The following is a 24,963-nucleotide window of genomic DNA, read 5'->3' as shown; positions in this document are numbered from 1 at the left end:
CTAACACAACATTGTAAAGCAATTATACTCCAATAAAGATGTTAAAAAATAAAAAACAAAAAAACATACACACTCATAGAGGGAAGGGAAATGGGGGAGAGACAAAGAGGGGGGGGAGGGAGGGGGAGGGGGGAGAGAGAGGGAGAATGAATGTACATCCGTATCCATAGGTTATTGATATTTTTTATCTCCATGTAAACATATGTGTATGTACTTGCGTGTATACACACCTATCTCTTCAACCACAATTTACTTATAAATTACCTACCATGGGCTTCCCTGGTGGTGCAGTGGTTCAGAGTCCGTCTGCCGATGCAGGGGACACGGGTTCGTGCCCCGGTCCGGAAAGATCCCACATGCCGCGGAGCGGCTGGGCCAGTGAGCCATGGCCTCTAAGCCTGCCCGTCCAGAGCCTGTACTCCACAACGGGAGAGGCCACAACAGTGAGAGGCCCGCGTATCGCAAAATAAATTACCTACCATGTGTCAGGCTCTCGGCCTCGTCTTGGAGATAAAAAAAACAACCAAGACTTGGTTCCTGTCTTCAAATAGCAAACATAATTACAAACCTGCCCACCTGTTTGGTTTGCTTAACAAACATGCCTGCAATATCACTTGCTGATAGAAATGGCAGCTCTTCCCACATCGTTGCCTCTTTGTGGACCGTCATCTCAAGTGATTCAACACAGTCGGGCTGTAAACTTCCAATCAGCATAGTTCCACAGTAAGTCTTACTCCCAGTTCCCTGGCCCTTAATACCTGACACATTATTGGGTAGTTAATCAATGCTTGCTGATTTATTGCTGGGCTGAACCATTAATTGGCATCTATTTGGTAACAAAACAATAACAGAATAATGGCAGCTGCTAATCTATACCTTATCAGGTATCAGAAATGCAGCCAAGCACTTTATATATATTTTCACATTTAATTCAATAATAGAGTTTATTATTACACCTGTTTTAAGGATGATATAACTGAGGCTTTGAGTTTTGTTTTGCTTTTTGAATTTTATTTATTTTTTTATACAGCAGGTTCTTATTAGATATCGATTTTATACACATTAGTGTATACATGTCAATCCCAATCTCCCAATTCATCACAGCACCACCACCACCCTACTGCCGCTTTCCCCCCTTGGTGTCCATACGTTTGTTGTCTACAACCGTGTCTCTATTTCTGCCCTGCAAACCGGTTCATCTGTACCATTTTTCTAGGGTCTTTAGATTGATCCACGTATCTACAAATGACCCAATTTCATTCCTTTTTATGGCTGAGTAATATTCCATTGCATATATGTACCACATCTTCTTTATCCATTCACCTGTCGATGGGCATTTAGGTTGCTTCCATGACCTGGCTATTGTAAATAGTGTTGCAATGAACATTGGGGTACATGTGTCTTTTGGAATTATGGTTTTCTCAGGGTATATGCTGAGTAGTGGAATTGCTGGGTCATACGGTAATTCTATTTTTAGTTTTTTAAGGAACCTCCATACTGTTCTCCTTAGCGGCTGTACCAATTTACATTCCAACAGTGCAAAACGGTTCCCTTTTCTCCACACCCTCTCCAGCATTTGTTGTTTGTAGATTTTATGATGCCCATTCTAACTGGAGTGAGGTGATACGTCATTGTAAATTTGATTTGCATTTCCGTAATAGTGATATTGAGCAGCTTTACATGTGCTTCTTGGCCATCTGTATGTCATCTTTGGAGAAATGTCTATTTAGGTCTTCTGCCCATTTTTTGATTGGGTTGTTTGTTTTTTTAATATTGAGCTGCATGAGCTGTTTACATATTTTGGATATTAATCCTTTGTCCGTTGATTCGTTTGCAAATAGTTTTTCCCATTCTGACGGTTGTCTTTTCGTCTTATTTGTAGTATCCTTTGCTTTGCAAAAGCTTTTAAGTTTCATTAGGTCCCATTTGTTTACTTTTGTTTTTATTTCCATTACTCTAGGAGGTGGATCAAAAAAGATCTTGCTGTGATTTATGTCAAAGAGTGTTCTTCCTATGTTATCCTCTAAGAGTTTTATAGTGTCTGGTCTTACATTTAGGTCTCGAATCCATTTTGAGTTTATTTTTGTGTATGGTGTTAGGGAGTGTTCTAATTTCATTCTTTTACATGTACCTGTCCAGTTTTCCCAGCACCATTTATTGAAGAGACTGTCTTTTCTCCATTGTATATGCTTGCCTCCTTTGTCATAGATTAGTTGACCATAGGTGCATGGGTTTATCTCTGGGCTTTCTATCCTGTTCCACTGAGCTATATTTCTGTTTTTGTGCCGGTACTATATTGTCTTCATTACTGTAGCTTTGTAGTATAGTGTGAAGTCAGGGAGTCTGATTCCTCCAGCTCTGCTTTTTTCCCTCAAGATTGCTTTGGCTATTCGGGGTCTTCTGTGTCTCATACAGATTTTAAGATTTTTTGCTCTAGTTATGTAAAAAATGCCATTGGTAATTTGATAGGGATTGCATTGAATCTGTAGATTGCTTTGGGTAGTAGAGTCATTTTCACAATGCTGATTCTTCCAATCCAAGAACATGCAGTATCTCTCCATCTGTTGGTATCATCTTTAATTTCTTTCAACAGTGTCTTATAGTTTTCTGCATACAGGTCTTTCGTCTCCCTAGGTAGGTTTATTCCTAGATATTTTACTCTTTTTGTTGCAGTGGTAAATGGGAGTGTTTCCTTAATTTCTCTTCAGATTTTTCATCATTAGTGTATAGGAATCCAAGAGATTTCTGTACAGTGATTTTGTATCCTGCAACTTAACCAAGTTCGTTGATTAGCTCTAGTAGTTTTCTGGTGGCATCTCTAGGATTCTCTATGTATAGTATCATGTCATTTGCAAACAGTGACAGTTTTACTTCTTCTTTTCCAATTTGTATTTCTTTTTCTTCTCTGATTGCCATGGTCAGGACTTCCAAAACTATGTCGAATAACAGTGGCGAGAGTGGACTTCCTTGTCTTGTTCCTGATCTTAGTGGAAATGCTTTTAGTTTTTCACCACTGAGCATGATGTTTGCTGTGGGTTTGTCATATATGGCCTTTATTATGTTGAGGCAGGTTCCCTCTATGCCTACTTTCTGCAGGGTTTTTATCATAAATGGGTGTTGAATTTTCTCAAAAGCTTTTTGTGAATCTATTGAGATGATCATATGGTTTTTATTCTTCTATTTGTTAATGTGGTGTATCACATTGTTTGATTTGCATATACTGGAGAATCCTTGCATCCCTGGGATAAATCCCACTTGATCATGGTGTATGATCCTTTTCATGTATTGCTGGCTTCTGTTTGCTAGTATTTTGTTGAGGATTTTTGCATGTATATTCATCAGTGATATTGGTCTGTAATTTTCTTTTTTTGTAGTATCTTTGTCTGGTGCTGGTATCAGGCTGATGGTGGCCTCATAGAATGAGTTTGGGGGTGTTCCTTCCTCTGAAATTTTTTGGAACAGTTTGAGAAGGATGGGTGTTAGCTCTTCTCTAAATGTTTGATAGAATTCACCTGTGAGTTTCTATTTCTTCCTGGTTCAGTCTGGGAAGGTTATACCTTTCTAAGAATTTGTCCATTTCTTCCAGGTTGTCCATTTTATTGGCATAGAGTTGCTGGTAGTAGTCTCTTAGTATGCTTTGTATTTCTGCACTGTCTGTTGTAACTTCTCCTTTTTCATTTCTAATTTTATTGATTTGAGTCCTCTCCCTCTTTTTCTTGATGAGTCTTGCTAATGGTTTATCAACTTTCTTTATCTTCTCAAAGAACCAGCGTTTAGTTTAATTGATCTTTGCTATTGTTTGCCTTGTTTCTCATTCATTTATTTCTGCTATCATCTTTATGATTTCTTTCCTTCTGCTAACTTTGGGTTTCGTTTGTTCTTCATTCTCTAGTTCCTTTAGGTGTAACATTAGATTGTTTACCTGAGATTTTTATTGTTTCTTGAAGTAGGCTTGTATAGCTACAAACTTCCCTGTTAGAACTGCTTTTGCTGCATCCCGTAGGTTTTGGATCATCGTGTTTTCATTGTCATTTGTCTATAGGTATTTTCTGATTTCCTCTTAGATTTCTTCAGTGAACTCTTTGTTATTTAGTAATATATTGTTTAGCCTCCATGTGTTTGTGCTTTTTACGTTTTTTTCCCTGTAATTGATTTCTAATCTCATAGCATTGTGGTCAGAAAAGATGCTTGATATGATTTCAATTTTCTTAAATTTATTGAGGTTTGATTTGTGACCCAGGATGTGATCTATCCTGGAGGATGTTCCATGCGCACTTGAGAAGAAAGTGTAATCTGTGGTTTTTGGATGGAATGTCCTATAAATGTCAATTAAATCTATCTGGTCTATTGTGTCATTTAAAGCCTGTGTTTTCTTATTAATTTTCTGTTTGGATGATCTGTCCATTTGCATAAGTAAGGTGTTACTGTCGACTTCGTCTTTCAGAGCTGTTAGCAGTTGCCTTATGTATTGAGGTGCTCCTATGTTGGGTGCATATATATTTATAATTGTTATATCTTCTTCTTGGGTTGATCCCTTGATCATTATGTAGTGTCCTTCCCTGTCTCTTGTAACATTCTTTATTTTAAAGTCTATTTTATCTGATATGAGTATTGCTGCTCCAGCTTTCTTTTGATTTCCCTTTGCATGGAGTATCTTTCTCTATCCTCTCACTTTCAGTCTGAATGTGTCCCTAGGTCTGAAGTGGGTCTCTTGTAGACAGCATATATATGGGTCTTGCTTTTGTATCCATTCAGCAAGACTGTGTCTTTTGGTTGGAGCATTTAATCCATTCACATTTAAGGTAATTATCAATATGTATGTTCCTATTACCATTTTTAAAATTGTTTTGGGCTTGTTTTTGTAGGTCCTTTTCTTCTCTTGTGTTTCCCACTTAGAGAAGTTCCTTTAGCATTTGTTGTAGAGCTGGTTTGGTGGTGCTGAATTCTCTTAGCTTTTGCTTGTCTTTAAAGCTTTTGATTTCTCCATCGAATCTGAATGAGATCCTTGCCGGGTAATCTTGCTTGTAGGTTCTTCCCTTTCATCACTTTAAGTATATCATGCCGCTCTCTTCTGGCTTCTAGAGTTTCTGCTGATAAATCAGCTGTTAACCTTATGGGAGTTCCCTTGTATGTTATTTGTCATTTTTCCCTTGCTGCTTTCAATAATTCTTGTCTTTAATTTTGCCAATTTGATTACTATGAGTCTCGGTGTGTTTCTCCTTGGGTATTTCCTGTATAGGACTCTACACTTCCTGGCCCTGGGTGGCTATTTCCTTTCCCATGTTAGGGAAGTTTTTGACTATAATCTCTTCAAATATTTTCTCGGGTCCTGTCTCTCTCTCTTCTCCTTCTGGGACCCCTATAATGTGAATATTGTTGTTTTTAATGTTGTCCCAGAGGTCTCTTAGGCTGTCTTCATTTCTTTTCATGCTTTTTCCTTTATTCTGGTCCACAGCAGTGAATTCCACCATTCTGTCTTCCAGGTCACTTGACTGTTCTTCTGCTAGTTCTTATTCTGCTAGTGATTCCTTCTATTGTAGTTTTCATTTCAGTTATTGTGTTGTTCATCTCTGTTTGTTTGCTCTTTAATTCTTCTAGATCTTTGTTAAACATTTCTTGCATCTTCTCGATCTTTGCCTCCATTCTTTCTCTGAGGTCCTGGATCATCTTCACTATCATTATTCTGAATTCTTTTTCTGGAATGTTGCCTATTTCCACTTCATTTAGTTGTTTTTCTGGGGTTTTATCTTGTTCCTCATCTGGTACATAGCTCTGTGCCTTTTCATCTTGTCTATCTTTCTGTGAATGTGGTTTTTGTTCCACAGGCTACAGGACTGTAGTTCTTCTTGCTTCTGCTGTCTTGTCTCTCAAGGCTTTGAGTTTTTTTTTTTTTTTTTTTTTTGCGGTACGCGGGCCTCTCACTGTTGTGGCCTCTCCTGTTGCGGAGCACAGGCTCCGGACGCGCAGGCTCAGCGGCCATGGCTCACGGGCCCAGCCGCTCCGCGGCATGTGGGATCTTCCCGGACCGGGGCACAAACCCGCGTCCCCTGCATCGGCAGGCAGACTCTCAACCACTGCGCCACCAGGGAAGCCCCAAAGCTTTGAGTTTTAAGCAACTTGCCTAATGCCACACAGCTAGAAAATGATTTATACTCAAAGTTCTGTCTATAGCCACTAATTCTATACTACTTTCCGAAGAGAATGGCTCTATCTGTAGATGACTGAACCCAGTGAAACTTCGATTCATAGCTAACTATACTAAAAAAACAGGCCAACACAAACCGCTAAGTCAATCAAAACTACATAGCAATCACGTACACAAAAAATATTAAAGAAAAGCAAGCATATACGCTGTGTATATTTATATATGTGTGTGTGTCTATGTATCCTTAAGATTATTTACCACTTTAGATGTCATAGACATCTTTTCTCTGCATTAGGACCCATCATCATTGACTATATAGTTTTAACAACTGAAAGGCGATTTTGCTTTTAATGATCCCACTAGAAGCTTTCAATTGCAGATCTGTGTCTTATCTATCGATATATCCCATCCCCAGCATCCAGCACAATGCCTGCCACATACTAGATGGTCAGTACATAGCAGAGGAATACAGTAGTCCCCCATTATCTGCGAGGGATATGTTCCACGACCCCCAGGGGATGCCTAAAACTGAAGATAGTACCAAACCCTATACATATTATACATACATACCTATGATAATTTAGTTTAGAAATCAGGCACAGTAAGAGATTACCAACAATAACTAATAATGAAATAGAACAACTGTAACAATATACTGTAATAAAAGTTATGTGAATGTGGTCTCTCTCTCTCAAAATATCTTACTGTACTGTATTCACCCCTCTTGTGATGATAAGAGACGATACAATGCCTACATAAAATGTGATGAGATGAAATGAATGAGGTAGGCATTGTGACATAGCATTAAACTACTGCTGACCTTCTGATACCTCAGAAGGAGGATCACCTGCTTTGGGTGATCCTGGATCATCAAGCCATGATGATGTGGATGGTTGGATGTTAGGAGCAGAGGACTGAGATAGGTGGGGATCACGGGTGTTAGAAAGTGGGACAGCTCAAGATTTCATTATGCTACTCAGAACAAAGTACAGTTTAAAACTTATGAATTATTTCTAGAATTTTCCATTTAATCTTTCTGGACTGCAACTGGTCCAAATTTGGTAATTTCAGTTACCATGGCAGGTAACTGAAACAATGGAAAGGGAAACCACTAATAAGGGGGGACTACTGTACAATCCTTAAATTTTAAAACTCTGTTCTAAGGTGAATGTTCCACTTATATGAATGTATGACAATGCATACATACCTGGAACGTCACAGATAGCGGAGAAGCATTTATTTTAAGCAGAACAAGGTAAACTTTCAACATAAAATTTCCCCCACTCTTTCTTAAATGCAAATAATTAAACACAAAACATGTTAATACAATCTTCTGGCTAACTTTTAATTATGGAAAAGTTGGAAAATTTAGTATTATCTTCAAAGCAACTACACCCTGGCAACAGATACATTAATTATGTGTGAACATTAGACTTAGTCAAAACAAAGCATGCCATAAGAACTAAATTACAATTGTCAAGATTGTAGGCCTAAATTTAGCAACTTAAGCACATTTAATCATAAACTCCAAACTAACTTAAATTTTATTTCCTTGATTTTAACAATTACTAGAAAGGTAAAAAATATATACAAAATACAGTGAAACAACAAAAAGAGGAAAAGATGAGCAAAGCATGAAGAATGTTTCTTCTAGAGGTTGATGACACCCCACCCAGTGATATTTCCTTCAACAAAGATGTTAGTTAGTAACCCTTATCAAGAACAGGAGTCATTTGGCCCAGTCTATCCTGCCTTATCCTATTATCCATATGTTAATAGTCTTTTTTTTTCTATTTGACTTTTATCACACTCCAATGCAAATCCTTTTAGGAAGTTGGTAAAGACATAGAATGCAAATTTAAGTATTCTGTCTTCTATTCTTAGTTGACTTTTGGCCACAAAAGTAGTGACTCTAGAAGTCCCTAGTATTCTACCCAATGCCTGGTATATAGCAGACACCCCCCAAATTTTACACATCTACTGATAGGAAAGCAGTGAGCCTGCTGGGAACATTCCAAGGTTGCCAACCTTCTTAAGTTTCAGTCTCTTTAACTGCAAAAATGAGCAAAATAGTATTGATTTCGTAACATGACTATGAGCATTAAAAGTGCCTAGTGCACAGTGACCACCTCATCTATTATATATTGTATTTTGAACCTCAGTTTCCTCATAGGTTAACAGGGAGCAATAAAATCTAACCCAAACAGTCGTGAGAATTCAATGAGTACACATATGTAAATCAACTGGCATAAATACTTGCCATAAAGTAGGTCTTCAATAAACCATAATTCCTTTCTTTGCTACCTTGCCTCTAAATACCTATTTTAAGATCCAGAAGAAATTTAAAATCAAAAGTATTAGAAGGTTACTAGTTGGTTGAAAGAATAAAAATCACAGCATTCCAATAAACTTCTATGATGTCTTCTGGCACCAATACAAATTGCTACTAAAGCCTAACAATTAGCATTCAGTAGTACATAAACTATGTTCTAGGAGAAACACTAGAAGAAATTCAAAAAAGTCTTTTAAATTAGAGTTCATTCACATTTTTACCTTTTCTTCTAGTTGGTCCTTCAAACACTGGTATTTTAGCTTCAGTTTTTTGTTCTCATTTTCATTCTGAGTTAATTCCTCTGTCAGCCTGTCATACTGTGATTTCAACTTCTCTAGCTGAGAACGCTGGACTTCAGCCATATTCTTATCTTCTAAGCTTTCTGCCTGAGAGAAAAAGGAGAAAAGAGAAAGTCCACTGGCCACAGCCAAGCTGTACACAAAACAAACTCCACATTATATCAGTGGGCAAACACTTCGAGATTTTGCTACCTCTAAGCGTTCACACATAAACATACATGCAAAGGAAACATTCTTTGCATGTGGTCAATCTCTCCTTAGCATTCACTGAGCAACCAATTAAGTGACAGGTACTCTACTAGATGCTGAAGATAACAGGCATGAACCGTAAAAGAGACAGATACAACAGTCAATTCTGACAACGATGAACAAGAAGTGCTTAATAAAGGTGCAAGCAGAGGTATGTGCAACCCAAAGAAGGGACACTAACTGCTGAGAGGGGAAGGGTTATTAGAGAAATGTCCCCATAAGGATATACTATGGGACATTACTGCCTGATTAGTCTCTTCATCTATAAAAGGAGCTTAACAATATCCCTATTCAAGCTACACTCTCGTTTTTGTGAAAGGCTTGCGTATTTTTTGTACAATGTAATTATTAATACCACTCTTGTGGGGCTAAAAAGATTATGGATCAGAGTAGCCAAAAAACTATAAATAACTTAATATGAAAGAGTTTACCAGTGATTATTTTCAGTACCAATAGTGCAATAAAGTACCTCGTTTTCGTTTATTATTTGGAATATAACCAGAATCAGCTTTAAAAAAAAACAACAGGAATAATCTGTGGATGAGATTCAATAAGGATTTGCCAGGCATGTGAAGTTAAAGACTTAAAATAACAACAATGTAAATACTGACTATATGTCAGGCACTGCTCTAAGACCTTTTCGTATAGTTGTCCCTCATTCCATCCTCACCACAACCTGACTAGGGAGACACTGTTATTGTCTCCTGTTTTGAAATTGAAGCAGAACAACACTAATCATTTGCCCAAGGGTATGTAGTGAGTAAACCAGAGCCAGGATTTGAATGCAGGAATTCTCTCTACTGTCCATGTTTTCAGCTGCTCTGCCTCACTGCCTTTAAAAGGTACGTATATCATACGGTTTTAAAAACCAGCTGGGTGCAACTTGCAATGTTAACTAGTTACACCTACCAGTTACTGACAGCCTGTAAGCACCCACATAGAATCTGTTTAAATTACATGTTTCAATGCCTAAAATATATTTGTTTCTTTCCTTTGTATAAGTTTATTATATGTATATAATCAAGTACATAGGAACATAATCGCTGGAAGCAATTTCCCAAAAGGAAGAAGTTTTGTGAGTTTCAGACAAGAATCTATACCTTATTCACCCCACAAATTTCAACTAAGACTTGATGCCACTTTGAGTTAACAAAAGAACTGATGTTTTTAATGAGGAATCCTGTATTCACTACCCAAAAATAAACTTACAAAATAAAGTCTCTCATCAGGAAAATTGTTCGATTATTATTTTAAGTTTCAGTAGAATACTTAGCATTTTTTGTGTCTTATAAAAAGTGTAGGTATAGACAGTTTTCCCCCAAGGCCAGTGGTGTCTGGGCCAGCTCATAGAGACACTCAGGAACCAACTGTGCTCATCTCTTCCCAACTGTGCCTCCAGTGATGTTGTTTGATAGCTTGAAACCAGCCAAATGGGGGGTTTTATACTGCTGAACTTGGCAAATGCTACAAATCAGGGTTCCCCTCTTTGCCCCCAGAGAACCTATTTTTAAAACAGTTACAAGCACAGTAATGCCTAAGTTTGACTAAGAACTTACTTCTTGTTGTAGTTTCATTATTACATTTACATTTCATTTTAGGGTTTACAAAGTGATATAACACTCAAAAAAACCCTGTGATAGAGAAAGACATTACTGTTTCCATTCTACTGATGAAGTACAAAAAGGTTAAGTAACTTGACCAAGATCATATGGCCAGCAAATGGCAAAAATACAGAACTCCACTCTTGGTCTTCTGATTCCAATAAGGGCTCCTACAAAATTATTTTTGTTGAAATCATAATAAGGTGATAACCCAATATCCTTCAAATATTAATAGCAGCTAGAGTATTTCATAAAAATAGTTTACATTTAAATTTAAAAACAGGCATGAGGGCATCCCTGGTGGCGCAGTGGTTGAGAGTCCGCCTGCCAATGCAGGGGACGCAGGTTCGTGCCCCGGTCCGGGAGGCTCCCACGTGCCGTGGAGCGTCTGGGCCCATGAGCCATGGCCGCTGAGCCTGCGCGTCTGGAGCCTGTGCTCCGCAACGGGAGAGGCCACAGCAGTGAGAGGCCCGGGTACCGCAAAAAAAAAAAAAAAACAGGCATGAGAAGGGTAGATCTAGATGGGGAAAAATATAACTTCTGCAGAGAAAAAAATATGGGTAATGTATCACACTTATTAGACTCAGAAAAAGTAACAGATTAAGGTGAAGCTGAAAGACAAAGAAATGTAACATTTACAGAGCTATTTATCTAAAGCCCTCTTATACATAACTCAGTATATTAAATCTTCAATGCCAACCATTGCTATCAACTCCTGTTAATTAATATAAATGAGTCAAAAGTACGGAATTATATTCATAAAATAGCATGAGGTGGGGCTGTTCCTATGGGTAACTTATTCGGTTTAAGAGAAGAGTACTGGGCTCTCACGATCTCTGGTTCTCCTGTTAAGCTCGTATGCTTCTCTTGTACCACATTATAGAGTAACTATAATATCCCTCCGCATCTCAGTCTTCCGAATTAAAAAAAAAATCTAAAGTTTTTGGAGAATCTACAGAATAGTTCTAAACGGTGTCTTCTTTATATACAGGTAATTTCTTAAAGCTTTATTGTCACCTCACTATACACAAATACAGAGCACTTCCTTTGGATGAGGAAAGCAATTTTACCACATTACAGAGAAAGAGCCAAACCAGACAGATCACAAAGCAAGTCAGCAGCAAATCCTTTGATTTCTAGCTTTTCAAACATTTTAACCCAACATCCACGGAACATGTTCTGTATGTCTCAAACATCATGCTAGACGCCACAAGAGGATACAAAAATGGCTAAGACCTGCTACCTGCCCCTCTGGAGATGTAGGAGCACACAATAAACACACCATAATATAAGGCAGCCTGAATGTGCTGTACTAGCAGTTCCAAAAAAGAGCTATGGAAACACAGAGAATAGAAAGATTTATCCCAACCTCAGTTGAGATATATGCCATCTTCAGTGAATCCATAAAAGAAGTGAAAAATTAATTGGGCCTTGAAAGATTAGGCAGCCTTTTCCTCCTACAGATTGAGGGAAAAGACAATCCAGTTCTCATGGTGTTTTCATACTAATAAACGGAGATTAAAAAATTAAAAATATGGAATCTATATCATATGATGATGAGTGCTATGGAGAAAAACTAAAGCAGGAAGGAGGGATAGATTTATCACACTCCTGACAATCATGTTATGAAATGATTCCCCTGCATGGTGATAAATGCTAATACCATTAGATCTTACAATATTTCCCCAAATGTAAGATCTCAATTATGCATTTACCCAGGCAACTTTGATTTGGAAAAGAAGGGGTAAATCTCAAAAGCCTTGGGTTTACAAAACCCATAAGCTGATCCACTTTAGTTACCATACCAATGACCATGGTTATAGCTTCTATGGCCTTGACAAGTCTTTGCCTTTTATATTTTAGGAGATCATAAATGTTGAATGAGGGCTCGTTTCAGGTCCACGACTTACTGCTGCCTCTGCCTCTCCTGAACTCCCAAAATAGCTAAACGTTCTTTTTAAAGGGCTTCAGTGCTCTGAACTAGGTGCTTCCAGGTGGCTGCTATAACTCATTTCAACCTGGCTGAACAGGCATGAATAAGCCTCTTTATCGTTAGTTCTATCTTCCCTTCAGTGCTTGGGAATACAGAATGATCTCCAAAAGTTTACGCTTTATTAACTTCATGAGCCACCAGAAAATTTCCTCCAGTATCATCAGGATAATTCAGTGCGGGTACCTTCAGTGTCCTAATATGATTCTCGGCCTCACTCTTTTCTTTCTTGAAGTGCTTCATCAGCTCCTGGATATTCTGTTCATGTTTCGTTTTCATACTCTGCAACGAGAATGTGAGATCTTCCAGCTCCCTCTGGTGAACATCTCTTTCCAGCTTTAACTGTGTAACGATCGTAGCCGTTTCTTCGTCTTTGGATTTTGCCTGTGTCTTGAGGTCAGAGAGGTTCTTAAGTACCTCTTTCCTGGCTCTCTGTTCCTCCGCCAATTTATTGGCGAGATCTGCCCGGATGGCACTCAAGTCCTTGATGGCCTCTTGCATCTCAAGAAGCTGAGCGTGGTCCTTGGCCTGGCTCTCCTTCAGCGCTGCAATTTCTTCCTCCAGGTGCGCTTTCTCAGCTTTCATCTGGCTTTGAATCTTACTCTGCGTTTTCAATTCACTTTCTAGCCTATGGATGGTATCCAGGGAATCCCTGACTTCTAGTTCAAGGTCAGCTTGATGAGACTTAACATCACTTAGTTTCTGCTCCTTACAGTGAAGCTCCTCCTCTTGAAGGGCGCGCCTGGTTAGCACATCATTCAACTCCTTTCGAAGATTCTCTATTTGTTGTAACGCTGCATAAAGCTGGCTTTTCAATTCATCCTTTTCTTTTAGAATCTATTGGATTAGGAACAGAAAGCAAAAATTACTGTAAAATTCACCATATACACTGCCAGAAAACAAAAATAAGGTTTAAGCCACAAGGAGAAGAAAAATTCATAAAATAATATTTTGTACTTCTTTCTGGTTTTTTAATGAAAAATACTTTTTAGGCTAGAAAAAGGAAGAAAAGTACAATTGCTCTGAAGTAGTACCACACTGAGATATATGTTTCAGATTTTCATCACCAAAACATATCAATCCATGATCATAAATAATTATTTAAATGTAAGATAAAATTGATCAAAAGAATGGGGGAAAAAAAGGCTCCAATTATAATTTACCAGAGGTTGAAATAATACAGTGTTACTTAAAGTAACATGATTTGCATTTCAATGGCACACTTTTAAAAAGGAGAAACCTCAAAACAGATACAAAAAAGATTCGGAAGATAATACAGGGAAGCAAACAAATATAATCTACGGAAGGTTTTGGTACAATCAGTCATTATTAATCAAATAATGTCCACAGTGACAAGAAACACACCAGTATGTTAACAGGGAGTCTTCAAGTCCCATGTAGAAATGAGTTTAAGATTAGGAGAGGCTGGGAAAGGACTCACAAGAAAAGTCAAAGGACCAGAAGGCCATCGCCCTCTGCCAGCTGTTTTAGGGGGTTAGGGCTGACACTGAGGGACGGCAGCCAAGAACTAATCTGCTAATCCTCACCATCCATCAATGCAAACGAAAAAGCCAGCAGCTGAGGAGGCTGAAGCTGCCCCCCCACCCCCGCCCCAACACTGGCACCAAGACCATTTCTGTACCTGGTTACTGATGCCTACCATGGCTTGAACCCGGAAAAAAAAAAAAATTAAGATTCATTTTAGAATTAGAAATAATGAGTTAAGATGCAAACAGTTTCAAGGCATTTTTATACTTGACATTTTACACTGCAGTGTGAAACAATTCATGATAAAATGTAATGAGTCAATCACTCCAAAAAAAAAATATAGTTTCCTCAAATCCCTCTCATTTTAACAGGGAGAATCAGCATGAAGCTAACATGAGAAATAACAAAAGGAGGGGATTAAGCAGTTGAGCTCTGACCAGGAGAACTGAATTTGATTCTCAGTCCAGTCATAAGCAGTTCTATGGCCTTAAAGAAATTATTTACCTTTATAAAGATAGTAATAAAAGCTACATCAAAGGGTTGTGATGAAGACTAGTGGGAAGGGAGAAACAAAAAGTGGGGGTGGGATTTAAGTTCAAGGAGAAACCAGGATCTCAGGGAGGTACTTATGCAAGATAGTGATCAAAGCTGTGAAGAGAGGGGATAACTGATAACGCAATGTCCCTCTATTGAAAAGAGTCTGGAACACAGATGACAGAGTTTACTCTAGAAGAAAGATTTCAACGCAGGAAAAATGGCTAGAAATATAGATAAGCCTAAGGGTGGATGTATTATTTTTCTATTGCAGTGTAACAAATTCCAACAAATTTCATGGCTTAAAACAACACCCATTTATTATCTCACTGTTTTCCAGAGGTGGTAAATCCTGACAAGGTATTCTGCCTCCGGTCTCCTAATGCTAAAAGCAAGGTGTCAGCTAACCTGGGCTTTTAGCTGGAGGCTTTGGGGGGAGAATCCACTTGCAAGTTCATTCATGGTGTTGGAAAAATTTAGTTCTGTGGACCTAGGACATGTTTCCTTGCTAGCTTTGGGCCAGGGGTTTTTCTGAGCTTCTGAAGGCCACCCACACTCCTTGGCTCATGGACTCCTCTGTCTCTGCAGCCAGTAACACCACACTGAACCCTTATCATGTTTTGAATCCCTCTGACTTCCCTTTCTCCCAACAGCCAGAATAATTTATCTGCTTTGAAGGACTCCTGTGATTAGATGAGGTCCATCCAGATAATCTCCTTATCTTAAAATCAACTTGCCAAGTAACATATCATAATCATGGGAGCGATTTTTCATCTTATTCACAGGTTCCAGGAGTTAGGCTGACACATCTTTGGGAGGTCACTCTATATACCACACAAAAGAAGACAAAAACTGACAGAATCCAGTCTTGGCTGTAAGGGTAATGTGGGAGGGACCTTAGAATGAGGGGAGGGTGCATAAATATAGTGACTAATGTTTGGAACAGATAACATAGGCCCCTGGCCCTGAGTTAAAAGACTTCCATGTAGCCCTGAAGATAAAAATCGTATTTCCAAGATGGTCCTAACGCATAAAATGTCTTTGATTTCAAAATACCGTAAGGTGGTTTAAACAGCAAGGATATTTATTTTTCTCACATGATGGGAAGACCAGAGATGGGGTGTCTCAAGAAGGGTCCTTCAAAGCTCAGGCTCTGATACTCTACAACTCTCCATGTTTCGCCCTCAGCTTCAGTGTTCCAAATATTACATCAATTCATGACCAACGTGACAGCCTTTGGGTGGACAGTATCCGACTATGTTGGTCAAGTTTAGAATTTCTTTGGCAATATAGATACTAAAAGCTAAGTAAGTTCTGTCTATTTTCTTTTGGTTAATGCTTGGCTAGTAGCCATAGCCCAACATTTTGTCTAGACATTGACTTCGAGTCTGAAAATGTCAGTGTCTTAACCGCCACCTCAGTATCCTGGACATTCCCAGGGGCCCTCAGTTGACTAGACTTTATCTTGAGGGAATTCAAAACAATGGACTTGGGTCTCCTTTGTCTGGCCAGAAGCACTTAAATAGGAGAACTTGAAAGGGGCCTGAAAAATCAGGCTTGTTTTTTTTACCTCATTTAAATTTCTGCTAAGTTTCCTACCTCTCTCTCTTGCTTGGACTAACTTCAGCATGGAGAAACAATTTGGCTTTTCCAACTCCAAATTAGCAGATTCAGTAAATGCGGATTATACATTGCAGATTTTCAGTCTCCCAGTGCCCCCAAATCTTGCTCTCTGCTTTTAGACAGATCAGTTTCAACCTATACTTGTCTTTGCCTTCCAGGACTTTTCTGAAGGCTGCAATAAGTACACAACAGACACCAACATCCTAAAGTTTTTCTACTGGTCACTTAATACCATCCCCTGAAGCACAGCATCAAGGTCCCAAGGTATGACTTCTGATGGTTCAATCAACAGCATGGCAAGGTTTTCCAATTATTCCTTTAGAAAAGTACAATCCTCCCTGTCCTGACCCCACTTCTCCACTTAATCAATCCTACATTTTAGGTTCTTTAACTTATAGCTCCTTACTCCTAGAACTGATGTTTCACATAAGCTTGAATTTCTTCTGCTGAGAGCAAGGGAAAACTCCAGTTCAAGCTGGCTTAAACTACAAGGTAATTTATTATCATTCCAGGCAGAACTGCTCCACAGTATGTCAAAGCTCTAGATCCGCCTCTCTGCACTGCTCTCAGTAGTACCCTCCCTTGGAGGGAGGCTTCATTCTCAGGACCATAGCAAGATAGCTTCAGCCATTTCTGGCATCACAGCCAAATATAACAATGTTCAGAGAAGAGGAACATCTCCCTCCTAGTGTTATCTTTTTTAGGAATGAGTAAATGTTTACCAGAAGCTCTCCAACAGACTTCATAGTTCATTCTTCAGAAGAAGAATAGTTCTTGATCAGACGAGGGCTATATGCATAGTAGCTGGCCTACATTAATTTTTTAATGTAATGGAATGAATTGCGGTACAGTCAGGGAGGTAATCAAGACCACTATAGGAGCCAATTGATATCCTACATAAGTTTTGCTAGTACCACTCAAGAGCAGGAACAGAAAAACTAGAGAGTTGGGTTGATTCCAGATTGAACATCAGTAAAATGTGTGAGGTGGAAGCAAGTACTTGAAGATGCTGGTGAACATGTCGTCAGAGTAGCTTTTCACGAAGTCCAGTCTGACAGGAAAAAACCGATTCCAGGAAACAGCTGGTCAACCAAAGGAATGTGGAGAGATCCAAAGCAGATGGTAACAGTTAAAAGAGGAAAAGGGAATAAAAGAAATGTGGACAGAGGCTGAAATGTTAGAACAAAAGATCTGAACACAGAGAAATTACAGATGATGACAAATCTTAGCCATTGAAATTAGCTGCTGAGTGATTTGAAGGTCACTATAAAAGAGGAAATTAGTGAAGTATAAGGATACAGAGTTCAACGGGTTGCTGACTTGAACTTGGAAATCACCGAAGATACTGGCAAGAATTACATGTAATGAGACAGGCTGAGGGGAAGCCAGGTGTGAAAATCCTTGGGAAATGTGGAGGCGAAATGGAGAAATGAGTAGCAGTCAGGAACAATGGGAAGGGAATGTTCTAACCAAACACTGCTTCCATAGAAGAAGAGCTGTAAGGGAAGATTATAAGACGAGGATTGAAAATGGCTGGTGTGAAGCCAAAAGAATGATACGGCCTAAAACCATGGAGATTATAGGAACAGGAACCAATTCCTCAAAGGCCTGACTGCCCAGTATATATAGTTTTTTGAATTAACTAAAAGGTAGACAAGAAAAATTTTTAAAGAAAAAAAGGTTATTTTTCTGCATGTGAGGGAACATGCAGAAAGACTACTGGATTATACTAACATGTCAGTGCTCTAGCCTTTCTTATATTGCGTATAACAATTACACATTAAAAAAGTATGCACTTTAGCACTGATCCTTCTTACTTTTCAACCATTAAGAAATTCAAATATTAAGAGACAGTATATATTACATATAGCTCTTTTATTTCCCTCAGCATGAAGGCAATACACAGAAGGAAAAGACGGCAATTTAAGATTCTTGAAGTCAAATACTATCAAGCAAAAAGCTCAATACATGGGCAAGCCAATTATTCTGCCAATTCAACAAGAAAAACAAGACAAAACCAAACCAAACCTAGGGATCATTCCCATTACCCATGTTATAAAAAAGAACATGAATTTGGAAACATTCAGAAGTGTATACATTATGATCAAAATCCAAGTTCAGATTTTTTCCTTTATCATTTTCAAAGCACATATAAAAACCAATGACTTCAAAAAGCACTTTAAAAGAAAAAGGCAATGAGGGGAAGATGGCAGAGATCACCTTCCTCCCCACATATACACCAGAAATAGATCTATACGTGGAACAGCTCCTACAGAACACCTACTGAACGCTGGCACAAGACCTCAGACCTCCCAAAAGGCAAGAAGCTCCCCCATGTACCTGGGTAGGGCAAAAGAAAAAAGAAAAAACAGAGACAAAAGGATAGGGACGGGACCCACACCAGTGGGAGGGAGCTGTGAAGGAGGAAATTAACTACAAACATATTAAAACCTTTCCACACACTAGGAAGCCCCATCGTGGGCGGAGACTGCTGGAGGCGGAGGGGGAAAGCTTCTGACCACAGCAACAGGGGTGAGGAGGGTAAAGCGGGGAGATTCCCGCACAGAGGATCGGTGCTGACCCGCACTCCCTAGCCCAAGAGGCTAGTCGGCTCACCCGCCGGGGTGGGCGAGGCTGGGAGCTGAGGCTCGGGCTTCGGTCAGAGCGCAGGGAGAGGACTGGGGTTGGCGGCGTGAACACAGCCTGCAGGGGGTTAGTGCACCACGGCTAGCCAGGAGGGAGTCCGGGGAAAAGTCTGGACCTGCCTAAAAAGCAAGAGACTTTTTCTTCCCTCTTTGTTTCCTGGTGCATGAGGAGAGGGGATTAAGAGCGCTGCTAAAAGGAGCTCCAGAGACGGGTGCGAGCCACGGCTAAAAGTGCGGACCCCAGAGAGGGGCGTGAGACGCTAAGGCTGCTGCTGCCGCCACCAAGAAGCCTGTTTGCGAGCACAGGTCGCTATCCACACCCCGCTTCCAGGGAGCCTGTGCAGCCCGCCACTGCCAAGGTCCCGGAAGCCAGGAACAACTTCCCCGGGAGAACGCATGGCGCGCATCAGGCTGGTGCAACGTCTTGACGGCTTCTGCCACCATAGGACCACCCCGCACTCCATGCCCCTCCCTCCCCCCGGCCTGAGTGAGCCAGAGCCCCCGAATCAGCGGCTCCTTTAACCCCGTCCTGTCTGAGCGAAGAACAGACGCCCTCCAACAACCTACATGCAGAGGCGGCGCCAAATCCAAAGCTGAGACCCTGGGAGCTGTGAGAACAAAGAAGAGAAAGGGAAATGTCTCCCAGCAGCCTCAGGAGCAGCGGATTAAAGCTCCACAATCAACTTGATGTACCCTGCATCTGTGGAACATCTGAATAGACAACGAATCATCCCAAATTGAGGAGGTGGACTTTGAGAGCAAGATTTATGATTTTTTCCCCTTTTCCTCTTTTTGTGTGTATGTGTATGCTTCTGTGTGAGATTTTGTCTGTATAGCTTTGCTTCCACCATTTGTCCTAGGGTTCTATCCGTCCGTTTTTTTTTTAATAATTATTTTTTATTTTTATAACTTTATTATATTTTATCTTACTTTTATTTTAATTTATCTTCTTTCTTTCTTTCCTTCCTTACTTCCACACTCCTTTCCTCCATCCTTCCTTCCTTTCTTTCTTTCTTTCTTCCTTTCTTTCTACTTCTACTAATTCTTTCTTTCTACATTTTCTCCCTTTTATTCTGAGCCGTGTGGATGAAAGGCTCTTGGTGCTGCAGCCAGGAGTCAATACTGTGCCACTAAGGTGTGAGAGACAACTTCAGGACACTGGTCCACAAGAGACCTCCCAGCTCCACATAATATCAAATGGCGAAAATCTCCCAGAGATCTCCATCTCAACACCAGCACCAAGCTTCACTCAACGACCAGCAAGATACAGTGCTGGACACCCTATGCCAAACAACTAGCAAGACAGGAGCACAACCCCACCCATTAGCAGAGAGGCTGCCTAAAATCATAATAAGTCCACAGACACCCCAAAACACACCACCAGACGTGGACCTGCCCCCCAGAAAGACAAAATCCAGCCTCATCCACCAGAACACAGGCACTAGTCCCCTCCACCAGGAAGCCTACACAAGCCCCTGAACCAACCTTAGACACTGGGGACAGACACCAAAAACAATGGGAACTACGAACCTGCAGCCTGCAAAAAGGAGACCCCAAACACAGTAAGATAAGCAAAATGAGGAGACAGAATAACACACAGTACATGAAGGAGCAAGATAAAAACCCACCAGACCTAATAATGATGAGGAAGTAGGCAGTCAACCTGAAAAAGACTTCAGAATGATAGTAAAGATGATCCAAAATCTTGGAAATAGAATAGAAAAAATGCAAGAAACATTTAACAAGGACCTAGAAGAACTAAAGAGGAAACAAACAATGATGAACAACACATTAAATGAATTAAAAATACTCTAGAAGGGATCAACAGCAGAATAACTGAGGCAGAAGAACGGATAAGTGACCTGGAAGATAAAATAGTGGAAATAACTACTGCAGAGCAGAATAAAGAAAAAAGAATGAAAAGAACTGAGGACAGTCGCAGAGACCTCTCGGACAACACTAAACGCACCAACATTCGAATTATAGGGGATCCAGAAGAAGAGGAGAAAAAGAAAGGGACTGAGAAAATATTAGAAGAGATTATAGTTGAAAACTTCCCTAATATGGGAAAGGAAATAGTTAATCAAGTCCAGGAAGCACAGAGAGTCCCATATAGGATAAATCTAAGGAGAAATACACCAAGACACATATTAATCAAACTGTCAAAAATTAACTACAAAGAAAACATATTAAAAGCAGCATGGGAAAAATAACACAAAAGGGAATCCCAATAAGCTTAACAGCTGATCTTTCAGCAGAAACTCTGCAACCCAGAAGGAACTGGCAGGACATATTTAAAGTGATGAAGGAGAAAAACCTACAACCAAGATTACTCTACCCAGCAAGGATCTCATTCAGATTTGATGGAGAAATCAAAACCTTTACAGACAGGCAAAAGCTGAGAGAGTTCACCACCACCAAACCAGCTTTACAAAAAATGCTAAAGGAACTTCTCTAGGCAAGAAACACAAGAGAAGGGAAAGACCTACCATAACGAACCCAAAACAACTAAGAAAATGGGAATAGGAACATACATATCAATAATTACCTTAAATGTAAATGGACTAAATGCTCCCACCAAAAGACAAAGATTGGCTGAATGGATACAAAAACAAGACCCATATATATGCTGTCTACAAAAGACCCACTTCAGACCTAGAGACACATACAGACTGAAAGTAAGGGGATGGAAAAAGATATTCCATGCAAATGGAAACCAAAAGAAAGTTGGAGTAGCAATACTCATATCAGACAAAATAGACTTTAAAATAAAGACTAATATAAGAGACAAAGAAGGACACTACATAATGATCAAGGGATCAATCCAAGAAGAAGATATAACAATTGTAAATATTTATGCACCCAACACAGGAGCACCTCAATACATAAGGCAAATACTAACAGCCATAAAAGGGGAAATTGACAGTAACACATTCATAGTAGGGGACTTTAAAACCCCACTTTCACCAATGGACAGATCATCCAAAATGAAAATAAATAAGGAAACTTAAACTTTAAATGATACATTAAACAAGATGGACTTAATTGATATTTACAGGACATTCCATCCAAAAACAACAGAATACACATTTTTCTGTAATGCTCATAGAACATTCTCCAGGATAGATCATAGCCTGGGTCACAAATCAAGCCTTGGTAAATTTAAGAAAATTCAAATTGTATCAAGTATCTTTTCCAACCACAACACTATGAGACTAGGTATCAATTACAGGAAAAGATCTGTAACAAATACAAACACATGGAGGCTAAACAATACACTACTTAATAACGAAGAGATCACTGAAGAAATCAAAGAGGAAATCAAAAAGTACCTAGAAACAATTGACAATGGAGACCCAATGATGACCCAAACCCTATGGGATGCAGCAAAAGCAGTTCTAAGAGGGAAGATTATAGCAATACAATCCTACCTTAAGAAACAGGAAACATCTCGAATAAACAACCTAAACTTGCACCTAAGGCAGAGAAAGAAGAACCAAAAAACCCCAAAGTTAGCAGAAGGAAAGAAATCATAAAGATCAGATCAGAAATAAATGAAAAAGAAATGAAGGAAAGGATAATAAAGATCAATAAAACTAAAACCTGGTTCTTTGAGAAGATAAACAAAATTGATAAACCATTAGCCAGACTCATCAAGAAATAAAGGGAGAAGACTCAAATCAATAGAATTAGAAATGAAAAAGGAGAAGTAACAACTGACACTGCAGAAATACAAAGGATCATAAGAGATTACTACAAGCAACTCTATGCCAATAAAATGGACAACCTGGAAGAAATGGACAAATTCTTAGAAGTGCACAACCTGCCAAGACTGAATCAGGAAGAAATAGAAAATATGAACAGACCAATCACAAGCACTGAAATTGAAACTGTGATTAAAAATCTTCCAACAAACAAAAGCCCAGGACCAGATGGCTTCACAGGCAAATTCTATCAAACATTTAGAGAAGAGCTAACACCTATCCTTCTCAAACTCTTCCAAAATATAGCAGAGGGAGGAACACTCCCAAACTCATTCTACGAGGCCACCATCACCCTGATACCAAAACCAGACAAGGATGTCACAAAGAAGGACAACTAAAGACCAATATCACTGATGAACATAGATGCAAAAATCCTCAACAAAATACTAGCAAACAGAATCCAACAGCACATTAAACGGATCATACACCATGATCAAGTGGGGTTTCTTCCAGGAATGCAAGGATTCTTCAATATATGCTAATCAAACAATGTGAAAAACCATATTAACAAATTGAAGGAGAAAAACCATATGATCATCTCAATAGATGCAGAGAAAGCTTTCGACAAAATTCAACACCCATTTATGATAAAAACCCTGCAGAGAGTAGCCATAGAGGGAACTTTCCTCAACATAATAAAGGCCATATATGACAAACTCACAGCCAACATCGTCCTCAATGGTGAAAAACTGAAAGCATTTCCACTAAGATCAGGAACAAGACAAGGTTGCCCACTCTCACCACTCTTATTCAACACACTTTTGGAAGTGTTAGCCACAGCACTCAGAGAAGAAATGGAAATAAAAGGAATCCAAATCGGAGAAGAAGTAAAGCTGTCACTGTTTACAGATGACATGGTACTATACCTAGAGAATCCTAAAGATGCTACCAGAAAACTACTAATCAATGAATTTGGTAAGGTAGCAGGATACAAAATTAACACACAGAAATCTCTGGCATTCCTATACACTAAGGATGAAAAATCTGAAAGTGAAATAAAGAAAAACTCCCATTTACCACTGCAACAAAGAGAATAAAATATCTAGGAATAAACCTACCTAGGGAGACAAAAGACCTGTATGCAGAAAATTATAAGACACTGATGAAAGAAATTAAAGATGATACAAATAGATGGAGTGATATACCATGTTCTTGGATTGGAAGAATCAACATTGTGAAAATGACTCTACTACCCAAAGCAATCTACACATTCAATGCAATCCCTATCAAACTACCACTGGCATTTTTCACAGAACTAGAACAAAAAATTTCACAATTTGTATGCAAACACAAAAGACCCTGAATAGCCAAAGCAATCTTGAGAAAGAAAAACGGAGCTGGAAGAATCAGGCTCCCTAACTTCAGACTATACTACAAAGCTACAGTAATCAAGTCAGTGTGGTACTGGCAGAAAAACAGAAAGGTAGATCAATGGAACAGGATAGAAAGCCCAGAGATAATCCCATGCACATATGGTCACCTTGTCTTTGATAAAGGAGGCAGGAATGTACAGTGGAGAAAGGACAGCCTCCTCAATAAGTGGTGCTGGGAAAACTGGACAGGTACATGTAAAAGTATGAGATTATATCACTCCCTAACACCATACACAAAAATAAGCTCAAAATGGATTAAAGTCCTAAATGTAAGGCCAGAAACTATCAAACTCTTAGAGGAAAACATAGGCAGGACACTCTATGACATAAATCACAGCTAGATCGTTTTTGACCCACCTCCTAGAGAAATGGAAATAAAAACAAAAATAAACAAATGGGACCTAATGAAACTTCAAAGCTTTTGCACAGCAAAGGAAACCGTAAACAAGACCAAAAGACAACCCTCAGAATGGGAGAAAATATTTGCAAATGAAGCAACTGACAAAGGATTAATCTCCAGAATTTATAAGCAGCTCATGCAGCTCAATAACAAAAAAACAAACAACCCAATCCAAAAATGGGCAGAAGACCTAAACAGACATTTCTCCAAAGAAGATATACAGACTGCCAACAAACACATGAAAGAATGCTCAACATCATTAATCATTAGAGAAATGCAAATCAAAACTACAATGAGATATCATCTCACACCAGTCAGAATGGCCATCATCAAAAAATCTAGAAACAATAAATGCTGGAGAGGGTGTGGAGAAATGGGAACACTCTTGCACTGCTGGTGGGAATGTGAATTGGTTCAGCCACTATGGAGAACAGTACGGAGGTTCCTTAAAAAACTACAAATAGAACTACCATATGACCCAGCAATCCCACTACTGGGCATATACCCTGAGAAAACCAAA

At 39.2% G+C, this 24,963-nt stretch overlaps 1 protein-coding gene across 8 annotated transcripts in view; it reads right to left on the bottom strand.

Annotated features, from left to right (window-relative positions):
- Positions 1-24,963, bottom strand: part of CEP128 (centrosomal protein 128) — a 417,494-nt gene that overhangs the window by 270,102 nt on the left and 122,429 nt on the right. For all 8 annotated transcript variants that reach the window (XM_079912854.1, XM_079912856.1, XM_079912858.1 and 5 more), the window contains 2 exons: positions 12,803-13,453; positions 8,699-8,863 (listed from right to left, as the gene is read on the bottom strand). In XM_079912854.1, the coding sequence (XP_079768980.1) occupies positions 8,699-8,863; positions 12,803-13,453 (816 nt within the window). The remainder of the gene's footprint in view (positions 1-8,698; positions 8,864-12,802; positions 13,454-24,963) is intronic.

This window comes from Stenella coeruleoalba (genome assembly GCF_951394435.1).
Source record: "Stenella coeruleoalba genome assembly, chromosome: 2".
Classification (NCBI taxonomy): Eukaryota; Metazoa; Chordata; class Mammalia; order Artiodactyla; family Delphinidae; genus Stenella; species Stenella coeruleoalba.
The sequence above is the reverse complement of the archived record's forward strand: the minus strand, read 5'-3'. Positions and strand labels throughout refer to the sequence as shown.